The sequence below is a fragment of the Fomitopsis serialis genome, assembly GCF_022376445.1.
Source record: "Fomitopsis serialis strain Sig1Antser10 chromosome Unknown B0H18scaffold_2, whole genome shotgun sequence".
Taxonomy (NCBI): Eukaryota; Fungi; Basidiomycota; class Agaricomycetes; order Polyporales; family Fomitopsidaceae; genus Fomitopsis; species Fomitopsis serialis.
The window spans coordinates 564,108-588,357 of NW_025954962.1; the positions used below are offsets into that span (position 1 = coordinate 564,108).

A 24,250-nucleotide genomic window follows, 5' to 3' on the forward strand; every position below is an offset into this window, starting at 1 on the left:
ATCGTATCAAACCTTGACATCGCTACCTAGGATGATGTAGACATTTTCATTGATACTCCACTTCGGCTGCGACAAAAAATCCATGGAAGGATCTAGTCTGCTCTGAGTCGCCGACAGAGCCAGCCATACAGCGTCTTCGTTGTTGACCGTGATGGCGGCGTAGAGATCCCTTGCACATGCTTGCAGCTCTTCGTGTGCGTGGCCATGCAAAAACCTTCGGAACAAGACGGTCACATCCCAGAGCGCAGAGTCTTGGCCCCGGACGCCCACCACGGCTGCGGTCATCGTCTTTAGCATCGACCGGTATAGCCGATGCGAGACTGTATACGCCGACTCCGTGCCCACCGCTGCCGGTCCGCGCCTCGCCAAAGCGCTGTCCGCGTCTGCAGCCCGGAGCTTCTCGAGCATTTTCTGAAAGCGGGGCCATATGTCGTCCCAGATCCTGCGATGCATGAAATCTCCGACGTGTGTGGACAGAGACTCAATCAGAGCTGCAGCAGCGCTGACGACGAAGGGTTCCTGATCGTTAAGGCGGTTCAAAATGAATGGCCAAGCGTGATGGACGGACGGAAGCAGTGCAGACGCAGGTAGCACCGGAACAGCGGAGCTCAACACGAGCAATATCCTTGCCCGAATTGTAGGCGCTCCGTGAGTGAGGAAATACAGAGAACGCGAGACAATTTGTTTTGTGAGTGCCTGCGAAGGCGTTGGTGGAGGTTCCGCAGTGGGATCTGGCACAGGTTCTGTCGGTTCCATCTGCTCTTCGGCGTCGGCGGCTTTACCCCATGCTTCGCGAGGGTAGGAATCGTCGCCTGAATTGTCACGGTCTTCTTCAACGGGGTCGCGTCTATGCAAACCCACTCGAAGAAGACGTCCATCCGCGCGTCGTCCGGGGGAGCAGGCGATTCTGTCGACTGCCGGCCTCTATGAGATCCGCTGGAGTCTTCTTCCTCCACAACTTTCACAACCTCCGACAAGACTTCGATCAGCCCGTCCACAATCATCTCGTATCCATGATACTCGTCAAGGCGATCGAAGCATTCCTCCACCACGTCGCCGGCCTTCTGGACGGCATCGCGCCCGACCAAGCGAACTAGTGCAGCAAGGACTTTGGTGGCATCGACGTCTAGCCATCGACGGCTCAGTCGACGCGAAACCGAGTCGAGAGCATAGTCGAAGTTGGAGAGCAACATGTTGGCGGAGGAAGCATACGACGTCATTGTCGCGACGAAGTGCAGTGTCGCCGTGCCGGTCGTGGAGACGAGAGGCGACTCCGAGACGACTGAGTGTAAGATGGGATAAAGCGTGTGGAGCAGCAAAGGAGAGAAGTGGGCTTCCAGTATTCCGGCCGTGATAGAGAGCAGCTGGAGCGACAGCGCTTTATGCAATAGAGTTGATCTGCCTGGCGTGGACGAGCGGGATGGGATGGCTTCGCCTCCGAGTCCGCAGTCGCACGAATCGTCAGTAAACCCTTGATGTGCTCTACGAGCAAAGAATCATCCTCGGCGGTGGGCGACTTGCTGCCCTGTTGCTGAAGGACATCTTCGTCGTCAATATCCGTCCACGAATCCGCGACTCTTTTTGCAATCCCTCGAGCCAGTTTCTCGACCCGCTTGCTACGCTTGGTCACAGGGGAGCGATCGAGCGATGCTGAGAGGTCTAAGGTGACCCCACCCGCACCTTCCAGGAGTCGGCACGCACACCACAATGCGGAGACCGCTGATGATCCTCGCCCATTCTGGCCCATCCCCAAAAACCATTCTACGGCGAACAGGCCGTCATCCCCAGCCACAGCACCCATTGCGCGGAACATTCGCTCCAGTGCAGACTGCGCGGCGGGAGATGTCACGTTGTTGAGTACCAAGGGTGGGAACGGAAATGAGCCCGCAGCTTCGCTACTCTCCAGCACCCGCTGAGCTGCGTTCGCTCTAGTCACTGTGATGGGTGCATCACCAAAATCCAATACCGAGAGCAAGCTCCACCCCCATTTCTCGATCCCGCCAGTGGGCCCGAGAAGTTTACCAACACCAGTGCTGATGACACTGATGCGGCGGCGTTCGGAGCTGATGGTCATTGCAAGTTTGCAAACGCTCTCGATGAGGCTAGCTAGATGCTCCACCTTGGAATCTGATTGAGTCGCGATAAACCGGGGTAGAGATGCTAGGCTATCTCTGGATATGTGCAAGAGCGTTTGGAGGAGGGAGTGCCGGGCACTGGATGTAGGGGACAAAAGGCGTGTCAGAGCATTGCTCGCTCTATTGGCTACGTCGTTGTATGGGGACCCGAATAGCGAGAGCAGGAAAGAGAGCAGGAGGCCTTGTGACTGAGGCATGGTCAGAGTGGTCGCAGATAGCACAGCTTCAGAGAATGAAGCCAAGGCGAGTGCGGCCAAGGAGTCGGGTGGTTAACCAGGGGCGTGAGTGCGTTCATCGCAATATGCAACTGCGAGGCTGTTCCGCGTAGCCAGCTCGCGGTGCGGGCTGTCGAGTATGGAGAAGGCGCAGAATGGAGGAGAGCTTGCTGATCCAAAGTATCTGCGTCTGCGAGCAAGTCTTCCAAACTGTCAAGGCTCCGTACGGCTCCATGTCGTTTGCAAACTTCGTCACCAACGGACTTGACAATGACAGCCTGCATGACATCAAGTGCCGTCGAGACGATATCGCCGTTGGTCCATCCCTTGTGCGTGCCAACGCCGAGTGCGATTTTACTCGAAGCACTGATGATCCCAGGAAGGACGGAAGGTATGAAGTCCTCGGGGAGATAAGCTTCTGTGAGTATGCGAAGAACTTTAAGGGAGATTTTCTGTAGCGGGAGGTGCGATGATTCAGCCGTCAACAGAAGTGAATCGACGGTCTGACCCAGGATCGGAATGAACGTCTTGGTCCTCGCGTGAAACTGCAATTTCCTGGAAATCCTTTCGCAGCGTGGAGGTACGACAACGCCAAGAGGATCTTCGTCCGGAAACCGCTCGCGCAGCAAGGTGTACAAGCAACGGGTGGCAGCCTCTTTCGTTTCGTCGTCTCTGACTCTGCTCTTTCCCTTGCTGTCTATGCCTCCAAGAACGGCGCCGCACAGCATGAATATTTGCTCCCATGTTGTTTCATCGAAGTCCCACCACCAGCTCTCGCATAGACCGTTGAGCACGATGAAGATCCTCTCCATAATTTGATCGGGGATCGACGACAGTGTGTTCCTGCGCATGATTGTCGACAGAGGAAAGAAAATATATGATATGATGGACGGCCGCAGAGCAGCACCCGCAGCCTCGACCTGGCGCAAGATGACGACCAGCTCCGCCAGTAGCTTCGATACCATTGGTATAGACGTCGGTGAAAGCTGCGAATTGCCCATGAGAGGGACGCACACACTTTTCAGCTAAATTTTTCGTCAGCACGCGACGTCTACGTGTTTGAATCTCTCGACATACTGTTTTGAACGTAGCCTGGGACGAATCTTCATCCTGTAAGACGGGCATTCGCGGCCTTTGTCCGCGAACAAACGCAACCTGCCATTTGTACTCGTTCAGCTCGCAACATGTCACAAACATGCCGCGCTACACAACGCACCGGTGAATGAGGTCTATCTTTTCCGTAGAATCCAAGCCAACTACCCTCTGCAGTAGGTCCAGTTAGAGAACTGCTCAGTGCGGCGGCGGCAGCACTGCGGCTGCCAGTGGAGCGTCAGACGCTGAAGCGTGATGTGACTGATCGCGTCTGTCACGCGAAGGAAGGACACGGTGGCGCGATCGAGATTTTCCGGTCAAGCATCCTCCCATCCGCGTTCCCGGTGGGGTCGTCGCCGCGAGTCTGCTCGGTTTTCACTGGAACGCAACGCTCATGACTGACCTCTTGTTTATCTGCATCATCTAATTTATTGCTCCTATACACTCTCCTTCGCTTTTCATCATGACGATCACCACGCCGGCTGCCGGTTCTCGCATCCTATTCATCGACTCATACGATTCCTTCACATACAAGTGAGCCTATTCTGCTTGACGTCCGCCATCAACTAATGTCCGCCTTTGAGTCTCGCGGCCCTATGCAGAAAATCAATACCTGGTTGTAGCGTGCATATTCTCAAGAACGACAACCTCTCCATCGGCGAACTCTGTCCCTATCTTGACCACTTCTCTGCCCTAGTCGTCGGTCCTGGTCCTGGATCCCCAGACAAGGATAGCGACGTCGGTCTCGTGCGCGATATATGGAGACTTGCGGATGACCACCTCCTTCCCGTGTTTGGTGTCTGTTTGGGTCTGCAGAGTTTTGCAATGGAGTTCGGGGCCAAATTGCATAGACTAAACGTCGTCAAGCATGGCCAGGTATCCACTATCCATCACAACGGAATGGACATCTTTGCAGGTGTTGGTGATGTCGCTGCAGTGCGCTACCACTCTCTGCACGTCTCCGTGGACGGATGTGATGACATCGAGGCCCTGGCGTGGGCCGACGACGGAGAGGAGAATGGGAAGGTGGTTATGGCTGCGAAGCATCGGAGCAAGCCGTTCTGGGCTGTTCAGTACCACCCGGAATCCGTGCGTACCGAACGCGGCGGCGAAGGCGTTCTCCGTAATTTCTGGCAGCTAGCCATGGCATGGACAAGAAAGCAGCGTCGAGCAGTCCGACCTTGGAATGCTGCAGCAGAACGTCTCATGGGGTCACCTTGGCCATCACCTCAGCCGCCTCGCATGCTTTTACCTGGTTTGTCGACGACGGTGACCGCACGCACTGTCGAGGCACATGGCATAACGCCGACCGACGTATGTGAGAGGCTAGGAGTGTGCAACGACTCTATGGATTTCGTACTCTTGGATTCTGCGGCCCAGCCCGGCCGTTTCTCGATCGTCGGATGTCTGACCAAATCTTCCACCAAGATCACCCATTACGTGGGCGATGACCACGTCAATCTATGCGAGAGCGGTACTATGCGGTCTGAAACACTCGGAGCTTCGACTATCTGGGATTGGCTCGCGGACTTCATGCGCTCAAGGAGGGCCGAGGGTGGTGTGAGGGATGTGCCCTTCTGGGGAGGTTTGATTGGGTTCTTGAGTTACGAGCTCGGGACCGAGACTCTAACTCCTTGTACGCCTCATGGAGTGGAGGATGCTTCAGGGCGCAACCCCGATGTCAACCTGGTTTTCATCGAGCGGAGTATCGTCATCGACACCGTCTCAGGGAAGGTCTACATCCAGACACTTCTACCGAACGACGAGGCTTGGCTGCAGGAGACGTCGGCGCTCGTCAAAGATTGCCCTTCGCGCCCGGAGAGCAGGCGTACATCCCCAGCGAAGCGCAGGAAGAAGAGCGCTTCGACTTCGCCGCCGGTTGTAGCTCTACCGGATCGCGAGCAATACATCTCGCGCATCCGCGAAGCCAAGGAATACCTCTTCTCCGGTGACTCCTACGAGCTCTGCCTAACCGCCCCGACGCACATCTCCGTACCGAAGGCTGTTCGCGGTGCTCCCGAGCATAGCTCGTCATGGGAGCTCTACAAGGTCCTGCGTACGCGGAACCCTGCCCCGCACTCGGCCTATATCCGTTTACACCCGTCAACGCTTTTGTCATCCTCTCCGGAGCGCTTCCTCTCCTACTCCAGACCTCCGCAGTCGACATGTCAGCTACGTCCCATCAAAGGCACTGTACGCAAAGCGCCTGGTATTACACGCGCAGTCGCGGAGGAGGCTTTGGCAGGCAGCGTCAAAGAGGTCGCCGAGAACCTGATGATCGTCGACCTCATTAGGCACGATCTCCACGGAGTCGTGGGCGAGGACGTGGAGGTGAAACAGTTCTGCAAGGTCGAGGAGTACAAGACCGTCTGGCAGCTCGTGAGCGTCGTCGAGGGAAAGCTTCCTAGTGGCGAGCACGGTCCCCGTGAGATGGACCTCGGATGGGAGGTGTTGCGCAGGAGCTTGCCGCCGGGTAGTATGACCGGTGCTCCGAAGAAGCGCAGCGTGGAGATCCTACGCACGCTGGAGGATCATCCTAGAGGCATCTACTCCGGTGTGTTCGGATACTGGGACGTCGGTGGTGGTGGTGATTGGTCCGTGACCATCCGTAGTTGCTTCAAACACGATTCGAGCGCGACATCTGCACACTCCGTGGCGTCTACAGATTCCTCGACGCGGGCTGCTTCCGCTACCGAGCAGTGGACCCTCGGTGCGGGAGGCGCCATCACGGCACTGTCAGACCCCGAAGCTGAGTGGGAGGAAATGATCGTGAAGGTCGAGAGCGTCATTCGAGCTTTCGGTGAAGTGGAGTTTTCCTGAGCGGTATTGTTACATGCTATTCAGCAGATCCTAATTCTTTCGGTCGGGTATATCGGGTTAAAGCGGGCCTCATCGCCCGCTGCTTCATTCATCTGACTGGCATTTCAACTCCAGTCACGACACTGCATTGCTATCCTTATATTCAACATCCTGTAGCGCTAGAGTACATATGGTTCAACCCTGCATCGCATAAAGTACACAACATAAATCCCAGTATTCATAGTGGTCAAGATGTACAGCAAAGTAGATATGTTGCGAGCACTCATGCAAGCAGCGCGATGTGTCTCAATTCGCTAGAATGCACCGTTAGCATGGCGAAATCGGATGACATGAGGAGGTACATACTTCTGGACTTGTTGTCCTACCTTCATCGGCTCGTAGTCAGTGTCTTCATCGAGATCGACCTTACCGAGGTTGATCGTATCTGCTCTGAGTGCCTTTGCACGAGTCGACAAGGCTGGAACCGGAGCAAGGTCGTAGTCCGAAGACAGATGCCAGAAAAACGTGGATGAGATGCGGACCAGTGGACGATTCGGAAATTGTGCCTTGCGTCGCTCCACGACCTGATTGTGTGGATCGTTGCTCAAGCTGTGGGTCTCAGCAGACGCAGAGGAACACGCACCTCCAGCGTGGCTTCATTAACCACCACCTCGTGATAGCCTGCCTTGATCAGGCCTCCGCTGAAGTGCTCCAGCTGCTTGCCTGCCTGTACGAGCAAATACCGACCAGTTGGTGGAAACTTGACTGGGATACGCTTCCCAGTATTCCGAGCCCATATGTTGAGACCGGGGTAGCGTGAGCGGCCGTGAATGGTCAGGAAGTTGAGATCCGTGTGGAATCCAGCGAGGATGGTATCCTTCTGACCATATTTCACGAGATCCGATGCTGTGGGGGCGAGGAGATGAGGGCTGTATGCAACGAGGTTGAGCGGACGGCGCTGAGAAGGCATGGACAGCTGACATACCCATAGCGTCCAGCGTCTCTAAAGAATTCTCGAGGCAGTCCTAGTCCGATGCAAATCATTTCACCTAGGTCCTCCACACTGAGAGAACGTCACTGTCGTAGCATTTCGGCTGACCACACATAACGCACGCATTTTTCATCGATTTACCCCACGTCTCCATGATTGGGGTCCACCTGTCGCGGATGCTGTCTGCCTCAGGGACGACATTGGGGGCATTCAATCCGGGGTAAGCCGTCTCATAAGGCGGCTTCTCGCTCATCTTCCAGAAGAACCTGCATTTGGGATCTGGGCTGTGGGCTGTGATGTCCAGCGGCCGCTCCGCTGGATCGAGGCGGGCGATGACATTCAAACACGGTTCGTCGACCGCACACTTAGGCTTCTCCGTGTTCTCCAGTGTGACACCGACCTTACACAGATGACTCAGAATAGTGGATACCCAGTGCAGAGCTGTTAATACCTGATAACCGAGCTCCGGACGTTCATCGTGCTTGAGAGCGGCCTCAGGTTGCGCGAAGTAATCCTCGAGTAGATCGAGGAATGTGCTGTTATCGTCTTCGGACACACGTGAATCGTGGAGTAGTAGAGCCCCATGCGTAATCAACGCGTCTGCAGCCTAACCGCACGGATCAGACGCTCCCCTGAGTATATTACTATGTGAGATACCTTTCTGCATTCTTCCACCACAGCCTGTGTTGAATGCAGCGGCTCGCTGAGATACACGTCGAGGTCAATGACGGGCAGCGTCGGCATCGACATAGGTTAGTGCAACTTGGCTGGCGGGGGCGATGACTCTTGGGACTCAGAGGCGGTGTGAGCGCGTGAGGCGGGACAAGAAGCCAAGTACTGGCAGGCGTGTCGAAGCACGACCGAGGTGGTTCCCTTTCTTGGACTGCAGGCGATCATTATGTCCACGTGATCCGGTACAGACACGGAGGCACATAATACCGGCGCTTACTCGACTCGCGCACTCTCCGCGAGCCCGCTACAGCCACCCATCCTAACGCACAAGACAACCCCACTAACCAGCCCCCCCACATCGAGCCCTCAACATGATCAAGGCGCGCTGTGTCTGCTCTGTAAACGATATGGTCGAACTCACCGCCTGTGTCACTCTAGATCTGGAGTATGAAGAAGAACGAGGATGCGGCGGCGAAGAAGAAGCCTAAGACTAGTGCAGCGCAGATCCGTGTACAGAAGGGTGAGTGGGGTTGTCTTGTCCTATGAACTTTGGACACTGATATTATGGAACTGGCTCCATAGATCTTACGGAGTTGGAGCTGTCGTCTACGATGAAGACACACTTCCCAGATCCCTCTGATCTCCTCAACTTCACGCTCACAATCACTCCGGACGAAGGCGCGCAATACCCCAACATTCTCCACATCTGTGAGATTCTGACACACTAGACACCAGGCATGTACAAGGGCGGCGCGTTTGTGTTCTCTGTGAACATCAATACCAACTATCCACATGAGCCACCAAAGGTCAAATGCACACAGACGGTATGTGGTTCTGTCGCGATCAGAATTCCCAGACCATTGACTAGAATATGACTGCCATATGTATACTGCAGATCTACCACCCAAATGTCGATCTAGAGGGCAATGTCTGCTTGAACATTCTGCGGGAGGACTGGAAGCCCGTACTAAACCTGAACTCCGTCCTGGTCGGCCTTCAATACCTGTTTCTCGAGCCTAACGCGGACGACCCTCTGAACAAAGGTATGTTCATGTATCTTGATTAGCCTGCATGGGGCCTGACGTGTCTGTGACAGATGCTGCGGAGGAGTTGCGCAAGAACCGGGAGCAGTTCCTCCAGAACGTGAAGACGTCGATGCGGGGAGGGAACATTCGTGGGGTGCAGTATGACAAGCTCATCGCGCAATGATAGGGCAGTGGCATGGCGCCTGTGACTCTAGTCGGTCCTTGTGCGTGAGTCATGCTGTACGCGGGCCATCGGCTCGCGGAGTGGGTTAGATGTGTAATATGCTGTTCACTTAATCTCCATGTATCTGTGCGCACGCATACATCCACGTCGTAGAATTGTACAGTCCTTTGCATTGACTTTCTTTAGTTCTCTACCACCTGTCTGCGCCATCTCATTTGAATCGAAACATATGTAACACTTGCTGACTATTGCTACGCACGCAGCTGGACAGACATGTCCACATCATGATGAGTGGAACCTCGATCTCCCTTTATGCAATGTAGTAGTTGCAGTGAAACGTTGAGGGTTCATAGCATCTAATCCATGTCGTTGGATTTGGCCGCAGTTGGAGGGCACGCGTGGGAATAGAGAACGGATCATTTCTCCTCGATCACCGTCCCTCGGGCCTCCGCACGCTCGTTTGCCACTTGCCATAACTTGTCCTCTGCGCTTGTGTCATTGCTCGTGGCGCCAGTCCTTCATATTTATACCACCCCCTTCGCCGCACTCGGGTCTCCAATGAGCTCAGCTCCAAAGCTCACCAAGAAGCAGAAGAAGGCGCTCGCCTTCCGCGAGCGCAAGGGCAAAGGCAAGGCAACAGTCCTCGACGAAGAAGACAACGATGTTCCTGTCCTCGAGGAGCAAGATACTCTGGAGGCTCAAGCTGAGGGTGGCGCTGTGGAGGATGAGGCGAAGCCTGCGCAGCATGCAGCTGCAGCACGCGCGAAGGATGAGGGCGTTCTGGGCGGCGATCAGCCTAAGAAGCCTAAGAAGCGGAAGAGGGAGAGGAGGACAAAGCGGCGGTCGACGACGACGCAAAGCAGAAGCAGAAGAAAAAGAAGCGGAGGGTCGGTGACGGCGAAGATGGCGCTGCTATCGACGGGGGGAGCGACGCGGAAGCAGGGGAGCAGGGCGGGGAGGGCAAGGGGAAGACAAAGCAGCGGTTTATCCTTTTTGTCGGTGCGTGGCAGACTTAGTGGTATTTTCCATATACGCGGGCTCACGGAATGTCTACAGGGAACTTGAGATACACGACATCCAAGGAGGCTATAGACAAGCACTTCTCTGCATGTGGTGCGTCCTGCGTCGCTTCACGTCCTGCTGGCCATTGATCGGTTCTGCAGACCCACCGCCTACGGTCCGACTCCTTACACCTAAAGCTACACCTTCAGGCAGACAATCGGCGAAGTCAAAGGGCTGCGCGTTCTTGGAGTTTACAGTGAAGAGCGCGCTCCAACAAGCCCTGAAGCTGCATCAATCTGAGCTGGATGGGCGTATGATCAACGTTGAGCTCACGGCAGGCGGAGGCGGGAAAGCGAGACTCGAGTAGAGAAGCTGAAGAAGCGCAATAAGGAACTGCACGAACAAAGGGTACGTGTCTCCGTTTGACGACCCTCGCTCATCTCATGTGTTGTGTAACAGCGCAAGCGTCTCGAGAAACAGGAAAGAAACCCAAGAAAAGGACGCGGATGCAGACCCATGCAGGTTCCGAGGCCACAGCGATATTCAGCGACCTCCGGGTCGAACAAGCACCGTCGAAACAACGGACATGGACCATCGGAGAGCCGGGCAACGCAGAGCGAAAAGGTCGAAGAAGAGAGGGAAACGTCTGCCACGCGCATTGGGCACAGGTGTAAATGCGATTCCTGTCGGTTGATGTTGGGACTATCATTATTTTCTGCATGGCCTATGGTATCATAATGCGGCGAAGTGTGTCCAGTGGAAAAGGAAGTATCGTCCATGTCTAGGATATATAATGGAGCCGGCTCGTCCTACAGGACCCAGGGATCATGAAACAGAATGAAGATGAGGAACTGGAGCAGGACACGGATTAGCAAGCACCTGCCTGAAGCATGAAAGACAACGTACGAAAACAATCAGAACCCCGAAGACTTTGAGCATGAGCCACCGATTGGAGGATATACTGGCATAGTATTTAAGCAGCTCGCGCTGAGCGCCGCTGACATTCGACGCGATGTCCACCGTATCTGCGTCGATTCGCTGTACTGTTTCCCGCTGTTCTGCAACCATTTGCGCCAGTTGTGTGAAGATCTGCCCCAGTTCCGCGATGGTAGACTCGATGGACTCGATTGCGGTAGACCGTGATTGTATGTAATTGTCCTGTAGCCAATGTCATAGGTTAAACTATCATTAGCGGTAGCCGTAAGGTAACGCACCTGCTGCTCGACGAGCTGCATCTGCATGAAAGCATCACCCGTTGCTGAACCCTGCCCCTCCTCCGCTGCGCCCAGATCAAGAGCGAGAATATCGCCATTAGACTGTGCACGACCCTTGCCCTTGACGTCCAACCGTGGAGATAGAGCAGTGCCATCGCCCATTGGGTCTTGCTGACGCTGCGAATTGCCGAATAGAAGCGAATCTGCAGTCCAAGCCAGTCAGATGCGTTGTCATGCAACGGGAAATTGGCGTACTTGAAGGCGCTTGGCTTGCCGCGGCAGATGTTGAATGCATGAACTGCTCCGTCCGGTCCTTCGACTCCTTCATATTCTATGATCATGTCGAGTTGAGCATGGGTGGCGTTACAGAGGAATTGATGCCCACTTGTGTACGAATCTCCAGCACGTCCTTAAACGTCATGCTCGTATCAGCCAGCTTGCTCTGAAGCAGCATGACAACGTTGTGATTATGCTCGTCCAGCTGCTTTCCCTCCGGCGACTTGCTGTTCTGGGCATTGCGTTGCTTCACGTAGGCCTGAAGCGAAGCTATTTGCTTGTTGATGTTCGCAATGTCTTGTTTGATGATGTAGGTGAGTTCCTGACGACGAGGGCGACGTCGATACCATGAACAAAATTGGCTTCGCTGAGGCAGTACGCACGCTGATTTCCACTGGTCTATCATCGAACAAGGTCTTCCGCTTCGCCACTACTCCAGGTGAGACAGACTTCGCGGCCTGCAGACGCTACAAGACTCACATTGGGCCAGCTTCCCCAACTTTAACGTCGTGCTACTGATATCCTTGGCAATAGACGACGCGATCCGACTGAACTCGGATTTGTTCTCCGGACCCTTGCCATTCGGCAGCAAACGTTGTTTCGCCTCCGCGCCGCGCTGAGGGAAGGAAGACCGGTTGCGTATGGATTCCACGCATGCCCGGAACTCATGCGTCCGGTCTTGGACAGGCATGATACAGATGCCGAATAAGAATAAGATTAAAGCAGAGGGTAGTTTTCAGCAAGACCGGAAGAAAGGAATGAGGGAGGCAAGGGACGAGTGGTACACGGCGAGAGGGGATGGCAGGTCGAGTGAGAACGCTGGAGACAATACGATGGACGTGTCCTGCAAGGCGCCCGCTGCCCCGGCGCGCCATCCTCGGGAGATCTCAAGATCTTCCACGTGCTACTGCGCGCCCTGGCGCGTCGACGACAAGTCTCAAGGAAACTCTTGTGCGGCCCCGACTCCAAGTTCTACAGCTCTGGTGCGATACTCGAAAGCCTCTGCATCGTCGGTTGTACGCGTCTCTCGAGATTATCTGGCAGCTCAACTAGATTGGTCGCGCTCGGACACACGTTTCGGTCGCAAAACCGAGCCTAGACCTGTGTACCGTCACGGTGGGGCAGAACTGCATGCATGAGCTCGAGGCAACTTACGTCCGTTTCCAAACGCGCTCTTTTGACTTTCCCCACACCTCTGCATCGCTTTCCTCAACTTACCCCACGACTGCTATCCCCAGTCCGTCACAGGTCATCAGGACAGCGCTCGGTCAAGCCTACCAAGTTCCCCCTCCCGCCTTCCTTCACCATGCCCCTCGATCGATCGAAGGTGCTCGTGTTCGGTGCAGGCAACTTCGGTAGCTGTCTAGCTGACCACCTCGCGGACTCATCTCACAACGTGTTTCTGTGGTCCCGCGACGAGAATGCCGTCCGCCAAATTAATGAAACTCACCGCAGCGATGTGTTCAAAGACCATGTGTTCCCGGACATGGTCAAGGCCGTTGGCCCAGAGTTCCCGTCGAAAGAACTAATCAGAAGTGTCGATGTCCTCCTCTTTGCTATTCCCACCGAGGGGGTGAGGTATTATTTGGCTTCTTTCGGTCTTCTTACAGATGGAGTTGACCTTCGTGCATAGAGAAACGCTCACCAATCTCAGACCATTACTGGACGAGAAGGGCCTTCCGTTTTTAATATTTGTCAACAAAGGAATTGAGATTGCAACCAATTCCCTGACGCTGGAAATCATCGCCGACGCATGCGGTCCTGCAATTGCGAACGTAGCAACATTTATCGTTAGTATTGGCCTTGAAGTCGTGAAGTGAAGGAACGTCTGATTTTCTTCGCAGTCGGGGCCATCATTTGCCAAAGAGAGTGCGTGACTCTGCATGCGCCGACAGACGAGGTCTCATTGAGCGCAGTCATCAAAAGACAGCCAACATCCGTTTCTATCGCGTCTCTATCCACCGAGCACGCGCAAAAGGCATCGGAGTTGTTCCATCAGCCCTGGTTCCGTTGGTATGTGGGTTTAGGGCGTAGACAGCTGACTTTTCTGAACATCCTCGTCCTCAGTTACACAGGAGATGATCCCATTGGCGTCGAGTTGGCTGGTGCGCTCAAGAACGTTTATGCCATCGCTTCGGGCATGGCGGATGGCCTTGGGTTCGAGAACAATACGAGAGCCAGTGAGCTGCCTTAGTCTCTAGCTGCCGATTGCCTTTCCGATGGTTCCTGCGTAGTGTTGATCACGCGTGGTCTCTCAGAGATGACCAGGATAGGAACGACCTATGGCGCATCGCCGCTGACATTCCTGAGCCTCGCTGGGGTCGGCGATCTCTTTTTGACATGCAGCTCGTCCACGAGTAGGAACTACACCGTGGGACATCGTCTGGGGAAGGGCGAGAAATTGGATCATATCATCAAGACGTTGGGCAGTGTGGCAGAAGGTGTTACGACGGCGAAAGCATTATATACGCTGATCAGTCGATTGGGTGTAAATGCGCCGATTGCCACTGGGGTAAGTGGTCCATGCCATGAGCGGTTTCCCCGCCTGATTATCTTGATGATACTTTGTCCGTCGCAGATTTATGAGGTGCTCTACGAAGGTACGTCCCTATCCGATGCATCTACTCGGTCGCCGAGGGGTTGACCGTGGCCTTGTGACAGACGCAGATGTCGCGGAAAAGGCAAAGTGGCTGATGTCTCTGCCTCCGGTGCGCGAGCTGGACTTGCCGGAGGCGACCGGGAAGCCTGCTCGGCAGCTGCTGAGGAAGCTGGAGCTCCCCAAGTAGAGCAGTGTAGAGTGCACGAAATATAGATCTGCATGTTGTGCCCGTAGCGAGCTCGTGCGATGAGGCTGCGTCGGGCGCGGACGGTCTGACGCGGACGGATCGGAAGCATTGTCCGAAGTCGGAGGCCGGAACGAGGACACACAATTGATGACTCGACGACTACGCCTGCCATATCCGGCCTGATGATCAGGATCGGATTACGTAACGTGTCCCATTTTTTTTCTTGCCCAATGCCGGCGAGTGTAAATTCCTCTGGCCAGCGCTGTGGCCCGCGTCCCGGTTGTTCTTCGCCTATTCGTCTGCTCCCCTCATCGCCAGCCCGCCAGGTTCGCGTCGTCTCCGCGCTATTTCCCTCCTTGGCCTCACCCATCACCCTCAAGGCCTCTCCGCCCCCGCCCCGCGCCAGCATCCATGGTCTCTGCTCTCTGGCACGCTTGTTCCGAGGGCAACCTCGAAAATGTCAACGACCTTCTCAAGGAGACATCGTATGCGGAGATCGAGACCAAAGGTGTGTAGATCCGCCCGCGTGCGTGCTGCGAGTTTTTTTTCGTGCATGGCGTTCCGTCCAGATTCATCTTTCATTGACACGTTTCGCTTCCTAGATCAAAACGGTGTGACGCCTCTCATCGAAGCGGTCAAGAATGGTCACGTCGAGGTCGTCAAGGCGCTCTTGGACAAAGGTGTGTATTCTGCATGCGTGGAACGCTTTGCCTGGTCTTCATTACATACATCTCACCGTTTGGTGTTCAGGCGCGACCCCACAAACGCTTCCAGCGAAGGCCTCCCGGAGTCCTACACAGCGGATGCCACCATCTTGGAGCTGCTTGAGGTTGCGAAGAACAAGGTGAATGTGAACGGGACCGCGCTGCAGGAGACGAACTACTCGCACGACCCCAAATGGATCCTAGTAAAGGCTACTATCCTCCCCCGCCTGGTGCCTACTATTACCCTGGCATGCCCATCGGTGCCCCGATGATGCCTGACGGCTCTGTCGCCTACTATCCGCCTCCCCCGTCAGACCAGAACCCGGGTGGCATGGGCAACTTGCCTCCGCCCGAAGTGGCTCGCATGATACCTTGCAGATATTATCCTGCCTGCCGCTACGGATCGTCTTGCATGTTTGCCCACCCTCAAGCCCCTTACCTGCAGGGCCCGTTACCTCCTCCAGCACAGTATCCCGCTCATTATGACCCTATGGCGCCCCCGCCGTACCCACCGCCCACGTATTACGCGGTGCCACCACCTTCTTTCCCTACTTCGCCTAATGGTGCACCAATGAATGTCATGTCCCCACCTCCAGGCGGCCACCCCGCACCTCCGCCCATGTCCCACTCTCGGTCAGCATCAGAGGTCGTATCTCCGGTGCAAGCTCCCTTCAGTCCCAATGGTGTGCCGCCGCCGATGCCTTACGGCGTGCCTCCCATGTCGCCCACGTACGGGCATCCGGGTCAGGTACCTATCCCTGTCTCCATCCCTCCTCTTCCTCCTCTCAACGGCGGCCCGCAGTCTCCTCAACAGCAACAGGGGATGTACCCGCCCATGTCGCCTACAGCGCAGGGCGCCATGTCGGCTTACCCCGTGCAGAGGGATGCTCCTGGACCATATGCGCCTCAGGGTAGGCTTTTCAACGGCTCTGTTGTTGATAGACTTGGTTCACATTCGTCTTCGTCAGCCCCGCAAGCGGACGGCTATGGTCCTGGGCCTGGCCCCATGCATAGGGATGGTATGTCCCACTACCGCCGGGGAGGTGCACGAAGACCGTCCTTCGGTGGTCCAGGTAGGAAGCCGCCCTGCCTGTTCTTCCCTGTCGGAAGGTGCAGGAACGGGTAAGTCGTTTCAGAAGCCGACACACACTCCCACGTCTTACGATGTTCTTCTCGCAGGGATGATTGTCGATTCCCCCATGTTATGCCGGAAAACCAGCTTCCGTACCACCCTGCACACCACCCACCTCATTTCGGAGGGCGAGGCGGGCATCGGTCGCGTCCTTCAATTCCCGTCAATGGTGTGAATGGTGTAATGGTGTTAATGGTGTAATGGTGTTAATGGTTCGGCTCGCTCGAGGATAAGTTCTCTGCGATGACTGTGCAGGACGTACGTAGATGTCTCTATTCGGTGTCTACCCCCGCTCACATTCAAACAGCAGCAGCAGCAGCCTGATGGCCAGCCGAACCATGTGCGCAGTGGCACCAACGAAACCACTGCGACGTCAACGTCGAGCCGATCGCAATCCAGCGATCCCGGCAGCAGAAGAGGTCCTCCGGGCTACCGACCGAATCACGTTCCCAATGGTGTACGCCCGGACAAGAGGCCCATGCTATCGAAGCCTCAGCGTGTGCCCAATGCCGACGAATTCCCTGTCCTTACCAGTATCACTCCTCCTCTACGCAGCCCGGCTTTGTATGGGCCCAATGGCAATGGCTGGGTGGGCCCGACGGCCGCGCAGATCCTTCAGGCGCCACCGCCTCGCAAGGATGGTCAGGTTTCTGTTCGTGGCACCACGCCAGAACAGAGCGTGACCCGTCCGAGTTCAAAGGTATGAAAGATGATGATTCAGTATATCGGCGTGCATAACATTGTGTGCACTTTTTAGGATGGGAAGCCTGAGGTCAACGGTACCCAACCGGAACCCACCAGCAAGTTGCCTGTCTCGTTCGCTGCTGCTGCCACTGCCGCCCCAGACGCCGCCAAAGAAGTCGCCGTCACGGCCTAAAACGGACAAACCTTGTCCTGTGATCACATCTCTCGTGTCCTACGTCCTTCACCTCGTCACGACTACTCATATGTTCCCCGCGCATTATTCCGGGCTTTCTGTCGCTGTATTCTGTAAACTCTGTTCGTGCACTCGTCATCTCTATAGTGAGAGGACTCTCCGTCGCTGTCAGCATATTATTCGGACCCTCCACTCCACTCCGTCCATCGAGCATACATAGCTTCCTCACGGATCCTGCATGGTCTCTGCCTCTCTAGACTCCCTGTCCTCTCTGTGCTCTCCCTCTGCTTCATCTTGGTTATTCTTTCATCTCCGTTGTTGTCTTCGCTGTTGTGTTACAACTCAAAATTCGCCCGCTTCCAGCCAAGCCATATTGCGATTCATCCATTACTGCAAAACAACCCGCTTACATTCATTTTCTTCATTCAGTCGCTGCTTCTATCACGTATACGTTACATTCGCGATAACTTATGCCGTGGCGGCACGCCTGCGAGGTCTGGTTACTACACTACTTTTTAATCCATCGATACAGCTGCAGGTATACGGTACCACGCCGTCAGCTGCATGTAATACTCTGTTGTCGGATTAATCTCGCACCTAGAGCTACACATTCCACGCATCCAGATTTTGCATGTGCACGCCGCTCCCGGTAGTGACCGCGCCGATCCGGTACACGTCGCGCTCGCCCGCGTCGCGCAGCAGCCGGATCACCGCATCGACGTTCTGCCCGTCGACAATGAGCACCATGCCGACACCGTTGTTGAACGTGCGTGCCATCTCGAGCGGCGCGACGCCGCCGTGCTGCATGAGGAAGCGGAAGACGGGTGGGAGCTCCCACGATGATGCATCGATATGGCATCCGAGGCCCTTGGGCAGAACGCGGGGGACGTTCTCGGTAAAGCCGCCGCCGGTGATGTGCGACATGCCCTTGATCAGGCCCGCCTGCGCGGCGCGGAGGAGGGGCTTGACGTAGATGCGGGTGGGCTCGAGGAGCGCGCGCCCGAGCGTTTGTTTTGCGTCCCAAGAACAAGGGCTTGCGTAGGTGAGCCCGGAGAGCGCGACGACTTTGCGGACGAGGGAGAAGCCGTTGGAGTGCAGGCCTGAGGATGGAACACCGAGGAGCACGTCGCCCTCGACGATGTTGGGCTGGGGTAGGATGAGATGACGCTCGACTGCGCCGACCGCAAAGCCTGCAAGGTCGTAGTCCCCTGCAAACGATTGCTTAACGATGATAAATTAAGTGAGGAGTTGACAAACCATCGAGATACATCCCAGGCATCTCTGCGGTCTCTCCTCCGATGAGAGCACATCCAGCTTGTCTGCAGCCTTCTGCGACACCTTTGATGACTTCGGTCGCGACTGGCACGTCTAGCTTGCTGCATGCGTAGTAGTCTAAGAAATACAGTGGCTCCGCGCCCTGGACAAGCAAGTCGTTCACCGACATCGCAACCAAGTCGATCCCTATCCTCGGCTGTGAGCCACTGTGAATCTGCACATGCTAAGTGAGACGCACCGACGGTGTCGTGAATACCAGCGTCCATCGCCACACGAAGCTTGGTCCCGACGCCATCTGTACCACTTACGAGCACAGGGTCGGTGTACCCAACCGCCTTCAGGTCGAACACGCCACCAAACCCGCCAATCTCCGCGTCCGCACCCGCCCGGCGCGTCGAGCGGACGAGCGGCTTTATCGCGTCGACGAGCGAGTTGCCCGCGTCCACCGAGACGCCCGCCTGCGCGTACGTCAGGCCCGGCTTGCTTGCGGCCGCGGCGAGCGCGCTGAAGACGAGGGAGGGGACGCGAGGTCAGTAGGTTATTGTGGGCTGGCGTTATGTGTCACTCGCCGGTGCCCGATGTCCCGTCTGTACACCTTCCCTGAAAATGACACTTTTTCGACGCCCGCGTACGCCAGGTCGAGCGCCTCGCGCAGTGTAGGCGCGTAGGCGGATACGGCCATGACCCGTCCTCCAGACGTGACGACCTCATCGCCCTTCTGTGTCGTACCGGCGTGAAATGCCACAACGCCTGTGCGGAGTGAGTGTCATTTCGCACATGCGTAATTGAATATGTACCTGAGGGCAATTCGCCGACAGTAATTTGGTTGCCTTTGGCATAGCTGCCCGGATAGCCCTCGGAGGCGAGGATAACGGAGACACCAAAGCCCGGTCGCGTGTTTACCTGCACGGAATCAAGACGACGCTCGGCACAGGCCTACGGATGCCTGGACTGAGTATCAGCGCCCAGGGACCTGAGCAAATGATCTTACGAGCAAGACAGCGGCGAGGTCGGTGTCTTCGCTGAGAAGGAGCATCAACGCCTCGGTCTCCGGGTCTCCAAAGCGCACGTTGTACTCGAGCACCTTGGGGCCGGAGGGCGTCAGCATGAGCCCCGTGAACAGCATGCCGATGAATGGGAAGCCTGGCGTGTATGTGCGTCTCAGAGAATGCCGGGTGTTCATCGGTACCGGGACACGCACCCTCCTTGCGCATCCCCGCGATGGTAGGCTGCAAGACTTCTTTCATAATTTGGTTCATGACGGCAGGCGTCGCAACAGGAGCGGGTGCGTATGCGCCCATACCACCCGTGTTCGGGCCCGTGTCGCCCTCACCGATGCGCTTGTGGTCCTGTGCAGCCGGGAGGGGCACGATGGTGTATCCGTCTGCGAACGCGAGCACAGAGACCTCAGGGCCTGTGAGCAGCTCCTCAACCACAACCTCGCTCCCTGAGATGGAACACAAATATATTATTCTTCAAGGCATAATGTACACATCGGGCGGGGCGCGGACCTGCTGCTCCGAACACATGATCGACCATCATCTCGCGCAAGCCGGCAATCGCGTCGTCGAGAGTCTCCGGGATGAGCACGCCCTTGCCGGCGGCCAGGCCGCTGGCCTTGAGGACGGTCTTGAAGCCGCAGGTCTTGACGTACTCGATGGCTTGGTCGACCTCTTCCGCCTTGAAGACCCTGAATTGCGCAGTAGGAATTTTGTGCCGCGCCATGAAATCCTTGGAAAACGCCTTTGAGCCTTCCATGCGGGCAGCCAAGGCGGAGGGGCCAAAGACGGGGATGCCGACTGATCGCAGTACGCTTGGTATTGGCACACATGTGGTTGATATTGAGCGAGACAGTTACCTTTGCGGAAGTGCTCCTCGATGCCATCGACGAGGGGCTGCTCCGGACCAGGGAGGACGAGGGAGACCTTCGGATTGCGGGGTGTGAACCGAGAAGCTCAAGCGGGTGGGTGAAAACGTACGCTGTTAGCGACCGCGAAATGGACAAGAGCGGGGAAGTCTGTTGCCGAGATATCGACGTTGGTGGTCTTACGCTCGTGCGCAGTCCCGCCGTTCCCAGGGCAGACAAAGATGCGGTCGACGAGGGGCGAGCGGGCGAGACGCCATGCGAGTGCGTGCTCGCGGCCGCCGCTGCCGACGACGAGGACGCGGAGAGACATGGGGGAGAGGTCGAGTGGATGTGGCAAAGACGGTGGCCAAGCTGGCCAAATTAATTTCGAGGCCCCCAGGGACCGCGGGACACGCGGCGGCGGCAGGGGAGGGAACGAGGCAGGCTGGACGGCAGAAGAGGTTGCACCGGGGTCAAGTGCAGCGTCGCCGTGTTCGCGCTGTTCTTTGTTCGATAGGTCGTTCGTTCCCCACCGTCGCCGTGCGATAGCATATCGCCCACGCACTAGTCTTCGCTTGCCATCGCTCGCCATGCGATGGCATGAACAACAGGCAAGTCGTATCAGCCCGGTCCCATCACGTTTCGCTTCCTTTTAGCCGGCGCGCTCACTTCCACACAGTCGCGAGTTCGGCAACCGCTCCCTCATTCTCCTCCACCACCACCTCCATCCACCTCGTCCGCCCGTCCTCCCTCCAGCACCATGGGCGTAGGCGCGAGAATCCTCGGCCGCGGCAAGTCGCAGACAAAGGCTAATGGAGGGAAAGGCCCTTTGTCGCGCAAGGCTCCCCCCAAGAACGCGGACCCGTCCATCCCCTCCCTCTCCGAGAAGCCTTCCCCCACGCCCTCCGAGTCCCGCAGCAGCACCAGTGGCAACGACAAGGACTCCTCCTCCCTCCGCAGTGACGACCAACACTACTACAGCCGCCTCTTTTCCCATCTGCCACCCAACTCTCTCATTCCCGATGCCCTCGCCGAGCTCCCACCATGGTTCAAGACTGACACCGAGGCTTGGAATGTCGCCTCGTTGATTTCATTCAGGTCGCGGTACCCCATGCACAATCCGGCAGGCCCCCGTTGGTACCAGAACGTCCATCTCTTGGCTCCTACAGAGAATCAAACGTCTCAGTTTTCTGCCTCTTTCCCTCCCATACCTACCGCCGCGGAGCGTTCCCAGGAGTCGACACGCTTGCGCACGCCGTCCGCGTCGCCGCTGCCGACACCCAACTCTTCTCAGCTGCGCATTGTCGATCCCACTGGCCGCGTCAGGACGCGTAAGATCTCGCAGACTGATAATGTCGACATGCTCGACGGCACCGACCCTTGGGGTCAGCAGTGGCACCACGACTCGCCCTACGATATCGGTGGATTGAATCACGATGCGTCGCCCGAGACAGAGGTACGTCAGTGCACGCTCTCTTTCCAGGCCTTCATTTACGTGGCTCCAGGATCGTCGGAGAAGTCTCACTATCGGGAATCGTCACAAGAGTGTGACGCCCTCTCCGTTGTCCCAGTCGACGTCTGCCGTGCACCTGCACATGCCAGAACCGATGGGCGCAGATCTGCCTCGTCGCATGAGCAAACGACGCAAGCCGTTCAGTGGCTTGTTTGGTTCTCAGAGCCAAGACAACTTCCACCCGAAGCACGCGTCCGCCCCGCACGAGCCTCCCTCCCCCCTTACTACGGAGAGTGTGCAGCGTCAGAATGTGCTCCGTCGTAGGTCGACGGCGGGCCCGCCGCCGCCTTCGCCCTCCGCCTTGCTCAGCGCGGACATGGCGTCCGGCAAGAAAGAGAAACACACGAGCTTTATGGGCCGCCTTGCGCGACGATTCAGTGTCATGCGTAAGCCCGATCCAGTGCAGACTGCAAACGGTATCGGCGGTGATTCTCCCCTTGATGGCGCTAATGCTGAGTCCAGCGCGGCGGCAGAGCAGGTCAATGACAATGCCGACAGCACCCGCACGCCGGACCCCTCGAGGCGCGTACCTGCGCCAGCAGTAACTGGTGATCCTTCTACCGAGGCGGACCGTGTGCAGTCGAGTGCCCTATACTCTGCCGACGATGAGGAGCCTGTCCCGAGTAAACTCACCGTCGTCAACCCGGACGAGCCTGACAGCTCGGTGGGTGCGTCGCCCGTTCAGCTGGCTGCTACAGTGCCGTCCGAATCATCTGCTGCGGACACCGAATCATCTTCCAAGGCGGATGCGGATGTTTCTGAGATGGATGACCGTTCTGAGGGCACGGACACCCCTGCGGCTGCTTCCCGCGCGACGATCACCGAGACTCCTGCATCGCCCTCGACGATTCCGTCAACGTCCCAAGAGCCAGTCTCGCCGTTGCAAATCCCTTCGCTCTCGCCCTCGCTACCTCTCCCAGAGTTGCCCCAGCAGTCGTTGGCCGCCGCGTTGAACCTCGACCACTCGTTGCCTCCTACGCCCCGGACAGAGAGGCCTCTGTCTCTCGTGTCCGAGCGGACAGAGCCGTCCACGGCCTTCCTGTCTTCGCCACGCACCCAGACGCAGGAGACGAACTTCTCCAGCTCCAGTACCAACTTGACTGCGTACGCACCTTCCTCTGTGACCACTCCTGATGACCCGTCGCTTGTCCGTGCCTCGATCGTCGCGAATCCTCCGACCCCGCATGTGCGGCCCATGGTGATCTTCCCGTCCGCGAAGGCGACACAGGTTCCAATGTCGTCGTCTCCCGTCGAGATGTCACCCAAGCCTCGCGAGGGCTCGCCAAAGAAGGAGGGCCACCACAAGTCGTCCAGCACGACGAAGCGGAGGGAGACCGAGACGTACACGCTGGTGCGCAGCCCGTCGGGCACCGCGCGTGCAGCAGGGGACGTGATCACGGCGATGGGGGAACAGTGGGAGCTGGTCTCGTCGCAGGCTGAAGAGGGCTCGCGGAAGAGCCGGAGGAAGGAGCGAAGCGGGTCCAAGGAGGTCGAGAGCCCCATCCGAGAGGAAGGCGAGTATCACCACCATAAGCGGCAGCGCTCTGTCAACGAGCAGCGCCCCGCTGCGGAGCCGATGACGGCGTCCTCCAGCAGGTCGACGCGCACGCCGAGTGTGGACACTGAGCGGCGCCCGCATGGGACCGTCTCTTCACGCAAGGAGCGTCGTTCGTCCTCGAAGCATAGGGAGAGCGATGCCGATGCTGGCCACTCTGTGAAGGCTACTTCGGTTCCGAACCCTCACCACCCTTACCGTCACGAACGGGCTCTGTCTGCCGGTGCGCGTCCGGCATCTGACCTGCAGTTTGACCCAATGGTCCTCAAGGCTAAGGACGCCTGGGAGCAGGACAGGCTCTGGAAGGCCAACAGCGTGTCGTACGGCCCTGACGGCATTCCTATCGTGTCTACGCCCCCTACGATCGGCGACGGCTCGCGCACATCGACCGTCGTCAGTGCCGACATGCAGATGGCCGGTGCCATCCCCAGCACGAGCGACCTGTACCTGCACCGCGCCACGACGCTTCCCTCCCCTCATACCCCCGCGCCTCCGCACGGCTCCAGCCATACGTACTTCACGATCGGCCCGTACCAGGGTAGCCACACCATTCCCCCTGTCTACGTGCCCAACGTCGCCCCCTCCGCGCAGAACCCCTCTGCACCAGGCAGGCGGCGCCAAGTTTCTCGCTCCTTCTCTGAACGTGTGCCATTCTCCATCAACGACAAGAGGAACGACCCGCCTTCCCTCACGCGCAACTACATTGGCAATCCGCTCCCGGACCCGCCCCGCATCTCACCTTTCCAAGCCGCCCCGCTACCGCCCTCGCTCGTGGCCCCGTTGGGGAGCGCGAACGCACAGTACGCCGGCGTGCCGACACGATACTAACCGACCTTTTATACCACCTCTCGCACTCATATCTCTGACACTGCACCTCATATTTCAAGGACCTCCCTAATAGACTTCAATCCTTTGACCGCATCCTATGCACTCATTTTCTCCGCTTTTCCACTTCTG

The 24,250-nt window shown here is 57.1% G+C and overlaps 10 protein-coding genes across 10 annotated transcripts; 6 read left to right on the top strand and 4 right to left on the bottom strand.

The window, feature by feature from the left end:
* Positions 1 to 6: 6 nt before the first annotated feature.
* B0H18DRAFT_1151075 (armadillo-type protein) lies at positions 7 to 3,644 on the bottom strand (the record flags this gene model as incomplete). The annotated part of the gene is made up of 8 exons (XM_048035726.1): positions 7 to 12; positions 43 to 847; positions 916 to 1,402; positions 1,456 to 1,680; positions 1,702 to 2,323; positions 2,410 to 3,375; positions 3,428 to 3,505; positions 3,567 to 3,644. Coding segments are annotated over 8 exons (3,267 nt in total), but the record flags the coding sequence as incomplete, so codon positions are not given.
* A 133-nt stretch (positions 3,645 to 3,777) lies between these two features.
* Positions 3,778 to 6,401, top strand: B0H18DRAFT_190808 (para-aminobenzoic acid synthetase). Its single transcript, XM_048037035.1, has 2 exons — positions 3,778 to 3,976; positions 4,027 to 6,401. The coding sequence occupies exons 1-2, from the start codon at positions 3,906 to 3,908 to the stop codon at positions 6,260 to 6,262; spliced, it is 2,307 nt and encodes a 768-aa protein (XP_047900305.1). The 5' UTR covers positions 3,778 to 3,905; the 3' UTR covers positions 6,263 to 6,401.
* Positions 6,402 to 6,408: 7 nt separating this feature from the next.
* On the bottom strand, positions 6,409 to 8,076 carry B0H18DRAFT_190788 (Clavaminate synthase-like protein). The gene is made up of 6 exons (XM_048037034.1): positions 7,890 to 8,076; positions 7,684 to 7,839; positions 7,355 to 7,632; positions 7,227 to 7,304; positions 6,885 to 7,170; positions 6,409 to 6,825 (listed from the first exon to the last, which is right to left on the bottom strand). Exons 1-6 carry the CDS (start codon positions 7,980 to 7,982, stop codon positions 6,556 to 6,558), a joined length of 1,161 nt encoding a protein of 386 aa, XP_047900306.1. The 5' UTR covers positions 7,983 to 8,076; the 3' UTR covers positions 6,409 to 6,555.
* A 33-nt stretch (positions 8,077 to 8,109) lies between these two features.
* On the top strand, positions 8,110 to 9,496 carry B0H18DRAFT_969614 (ubiquitin-conjugating enzyme/RWD-like protein). The gene is made up of 6 exons (XM_048043618.1): positions 8,110 to 8,284; positions 8,343 to 8,424; positions 8,487 to 8,582; positions 8,640 to 8,728; positions 8,800 to 8,947; positions 9,001 to 9,496. Exons 1-6 carry the CDS (start codon positions 8,276 to 8,278, stop codon positions 9,111 to 9,113), a joined length of 537 nt encoding a protein of 178 aa, XP_047900307.1. The 5' UTR covers positions 8,110 to 8,275; the 3' UTR covers positions 9,114 to 9,496.
* A 575-nt stretch (positions 9,497 to 10,071) lies between these two features.
* Positions 10,072 to 11,114, top strand: B0H18DRAFT_969618 (uncharacterized protein). Its single transcript, XM_048043619.1, has 5 exons — positions 10,072 to 10,226; positions 10,277 to 10,478; positions 10,506 to 10,637; positions 10,718 to 10,966; positions 11,022 to 11,114. The coding sequence occupies exons 1-4, from the start codon at positions 10,160 to 10,162 to the stop codon at positions 10,851 to 10,853; spliced, it is 537 nt and encodes a 178-aa protein (XP_047900308.1). The 5' UTR covers positions 10,072 to 10,159; the 3' UTR covers positions 10,854 to 10,966; positions 11,022 to 11,114.
* On the bottom strand, positions 10,925 to 12,296 carry B0H18DRAFT_1081472 (t-SNARE; the record flags this gene model as incomplete). Its single annotated transcript, XM_048031400.1, has 7 exons — positions 10,925 to 10,966; positions 11,022 to 11,273; positions 11,330 to 11,532; positions 11,585 to 11,660; positions 11,715 to 11,927; positions 11,989 to 12,035; positions 12,086 to 12,296. The coding sequence occupies 7 exons, from the start codon at positions 12,294 to 12,296 to the stop codon at positions 10,925 to 10,927; spliced, it is 1,044 nt and encodes a 347-aa protein (XP_047900309.1).
* Positions 12,297 to 12,564: 268 nt separating this feature from the next.
* On the top strand, positions 12,565 to 14,531 carry B0H18DRAFT_969632 (NAD-dependent glycerol-3-phosphate dehydrogenase). The gene is made up of 9 exons (XM_048043620.1): positions 12,565 to 12,721; positions 12,844 to 13,183; positions 13,239 to 13,395; positions 13,450 to 13,474; positions 13,522 to 13,618; positions 13,673 to 13,785; positions 13,840 to 14,117; positions 14,184 to 14,205; positions 14,267 to 14,531. Exons 2-9 carry the CDS (start codon positions 12,912 to 12,914, stop codon positions 14,389 to 14,391), a joined length of 1,089 nt encoding a protein of 362 aa, XP_047900310.1. The 5' UTR covers positions 12,565 to 12,721; positions 12,844 to 12,911; the 3' UTR covers positions 14,392 to 14,531.
* A 271-nt stretch (positions 14,532 to 14,802) lies between these two features.
* B0H18DRAFT_1081474 (uncharacterized protein) lies at positions 14,803 to 17,104 on the top strand (the record flags this gene model as incomplete). The annotated part of the gene is made up of 8 exons (XM_048031401.1): positions 14,803 to 14,899; positions 14,994 to 15,075; positions 15,142 to 15,180; positions 15,300 to 16,217; positions 16,275 to 16,398; positions 16,456 to 16,485; positions 16,535 to 16,927; positions 16,985 to 17,104. The coding sequence occupies 8 exons, from the start codon at positions 14,803 to 14,805 to the stop codon at positions 17,102 to 17,104; spliced, it is 1,803 nt and encodes a 600-aa protein (XP_047900311.1).
* A 385-nt stretch (positions 17,105 to 17,489) lies between these two features.
* B0H18DRAFT_1151115 (aminoimidazole ribonucleotide synthetase) lies at positions 17,490 to 20,556 on the bottom strand (the record flags this gene model as incomplete). The annotated part of the gene is made up of 10 exons (XM_048035727.1): positions 17,490 to 18,312; positions 18,362 to 18,565; positions 18,618 to 18,858; positions 18,945 to 19,129; positions 19,177 to 19,315; positions 19,371 to 19,522; positions 19,581 to 19,826; positions 19,891 to 20,178; positions 20,232 to 20,304; positions 20,359 to 20,556. The coding sequence occupies 10 exons, from the start codon at positions 20,554 to 20,556 to the stop codon at positions 17,708 to 17,710; spliced, it is 2,331 nt and encodes a 776-aa protein (XP_047900312.1). The 3' UTR covers positions 17,490 to 17,707.
* A 429-nt stretch (positions 20,557 to 20,985) lies between these two features.
* Positions 20,986 to 24,121, top strand: B0H18DRAFT_950154 (uncharacterized protein; the record flags this gene model as incomplete). Its single annotated transcript, XM_048041943.1, has 2 exons — positions 20,986 to 21,681; positions 21,731 to 24,121. The coding sequence occupies 2 exons, from the start codon at positions 20,986 to 20,988 to the stop codon at positions 24,119 to 24,121; spliced, it is 3,087 nt and encodes a 1,028-aa protein (XP_047900313.1).
* Positions 24,122 to 24,250: the final 129 nt, after the last annotated feature.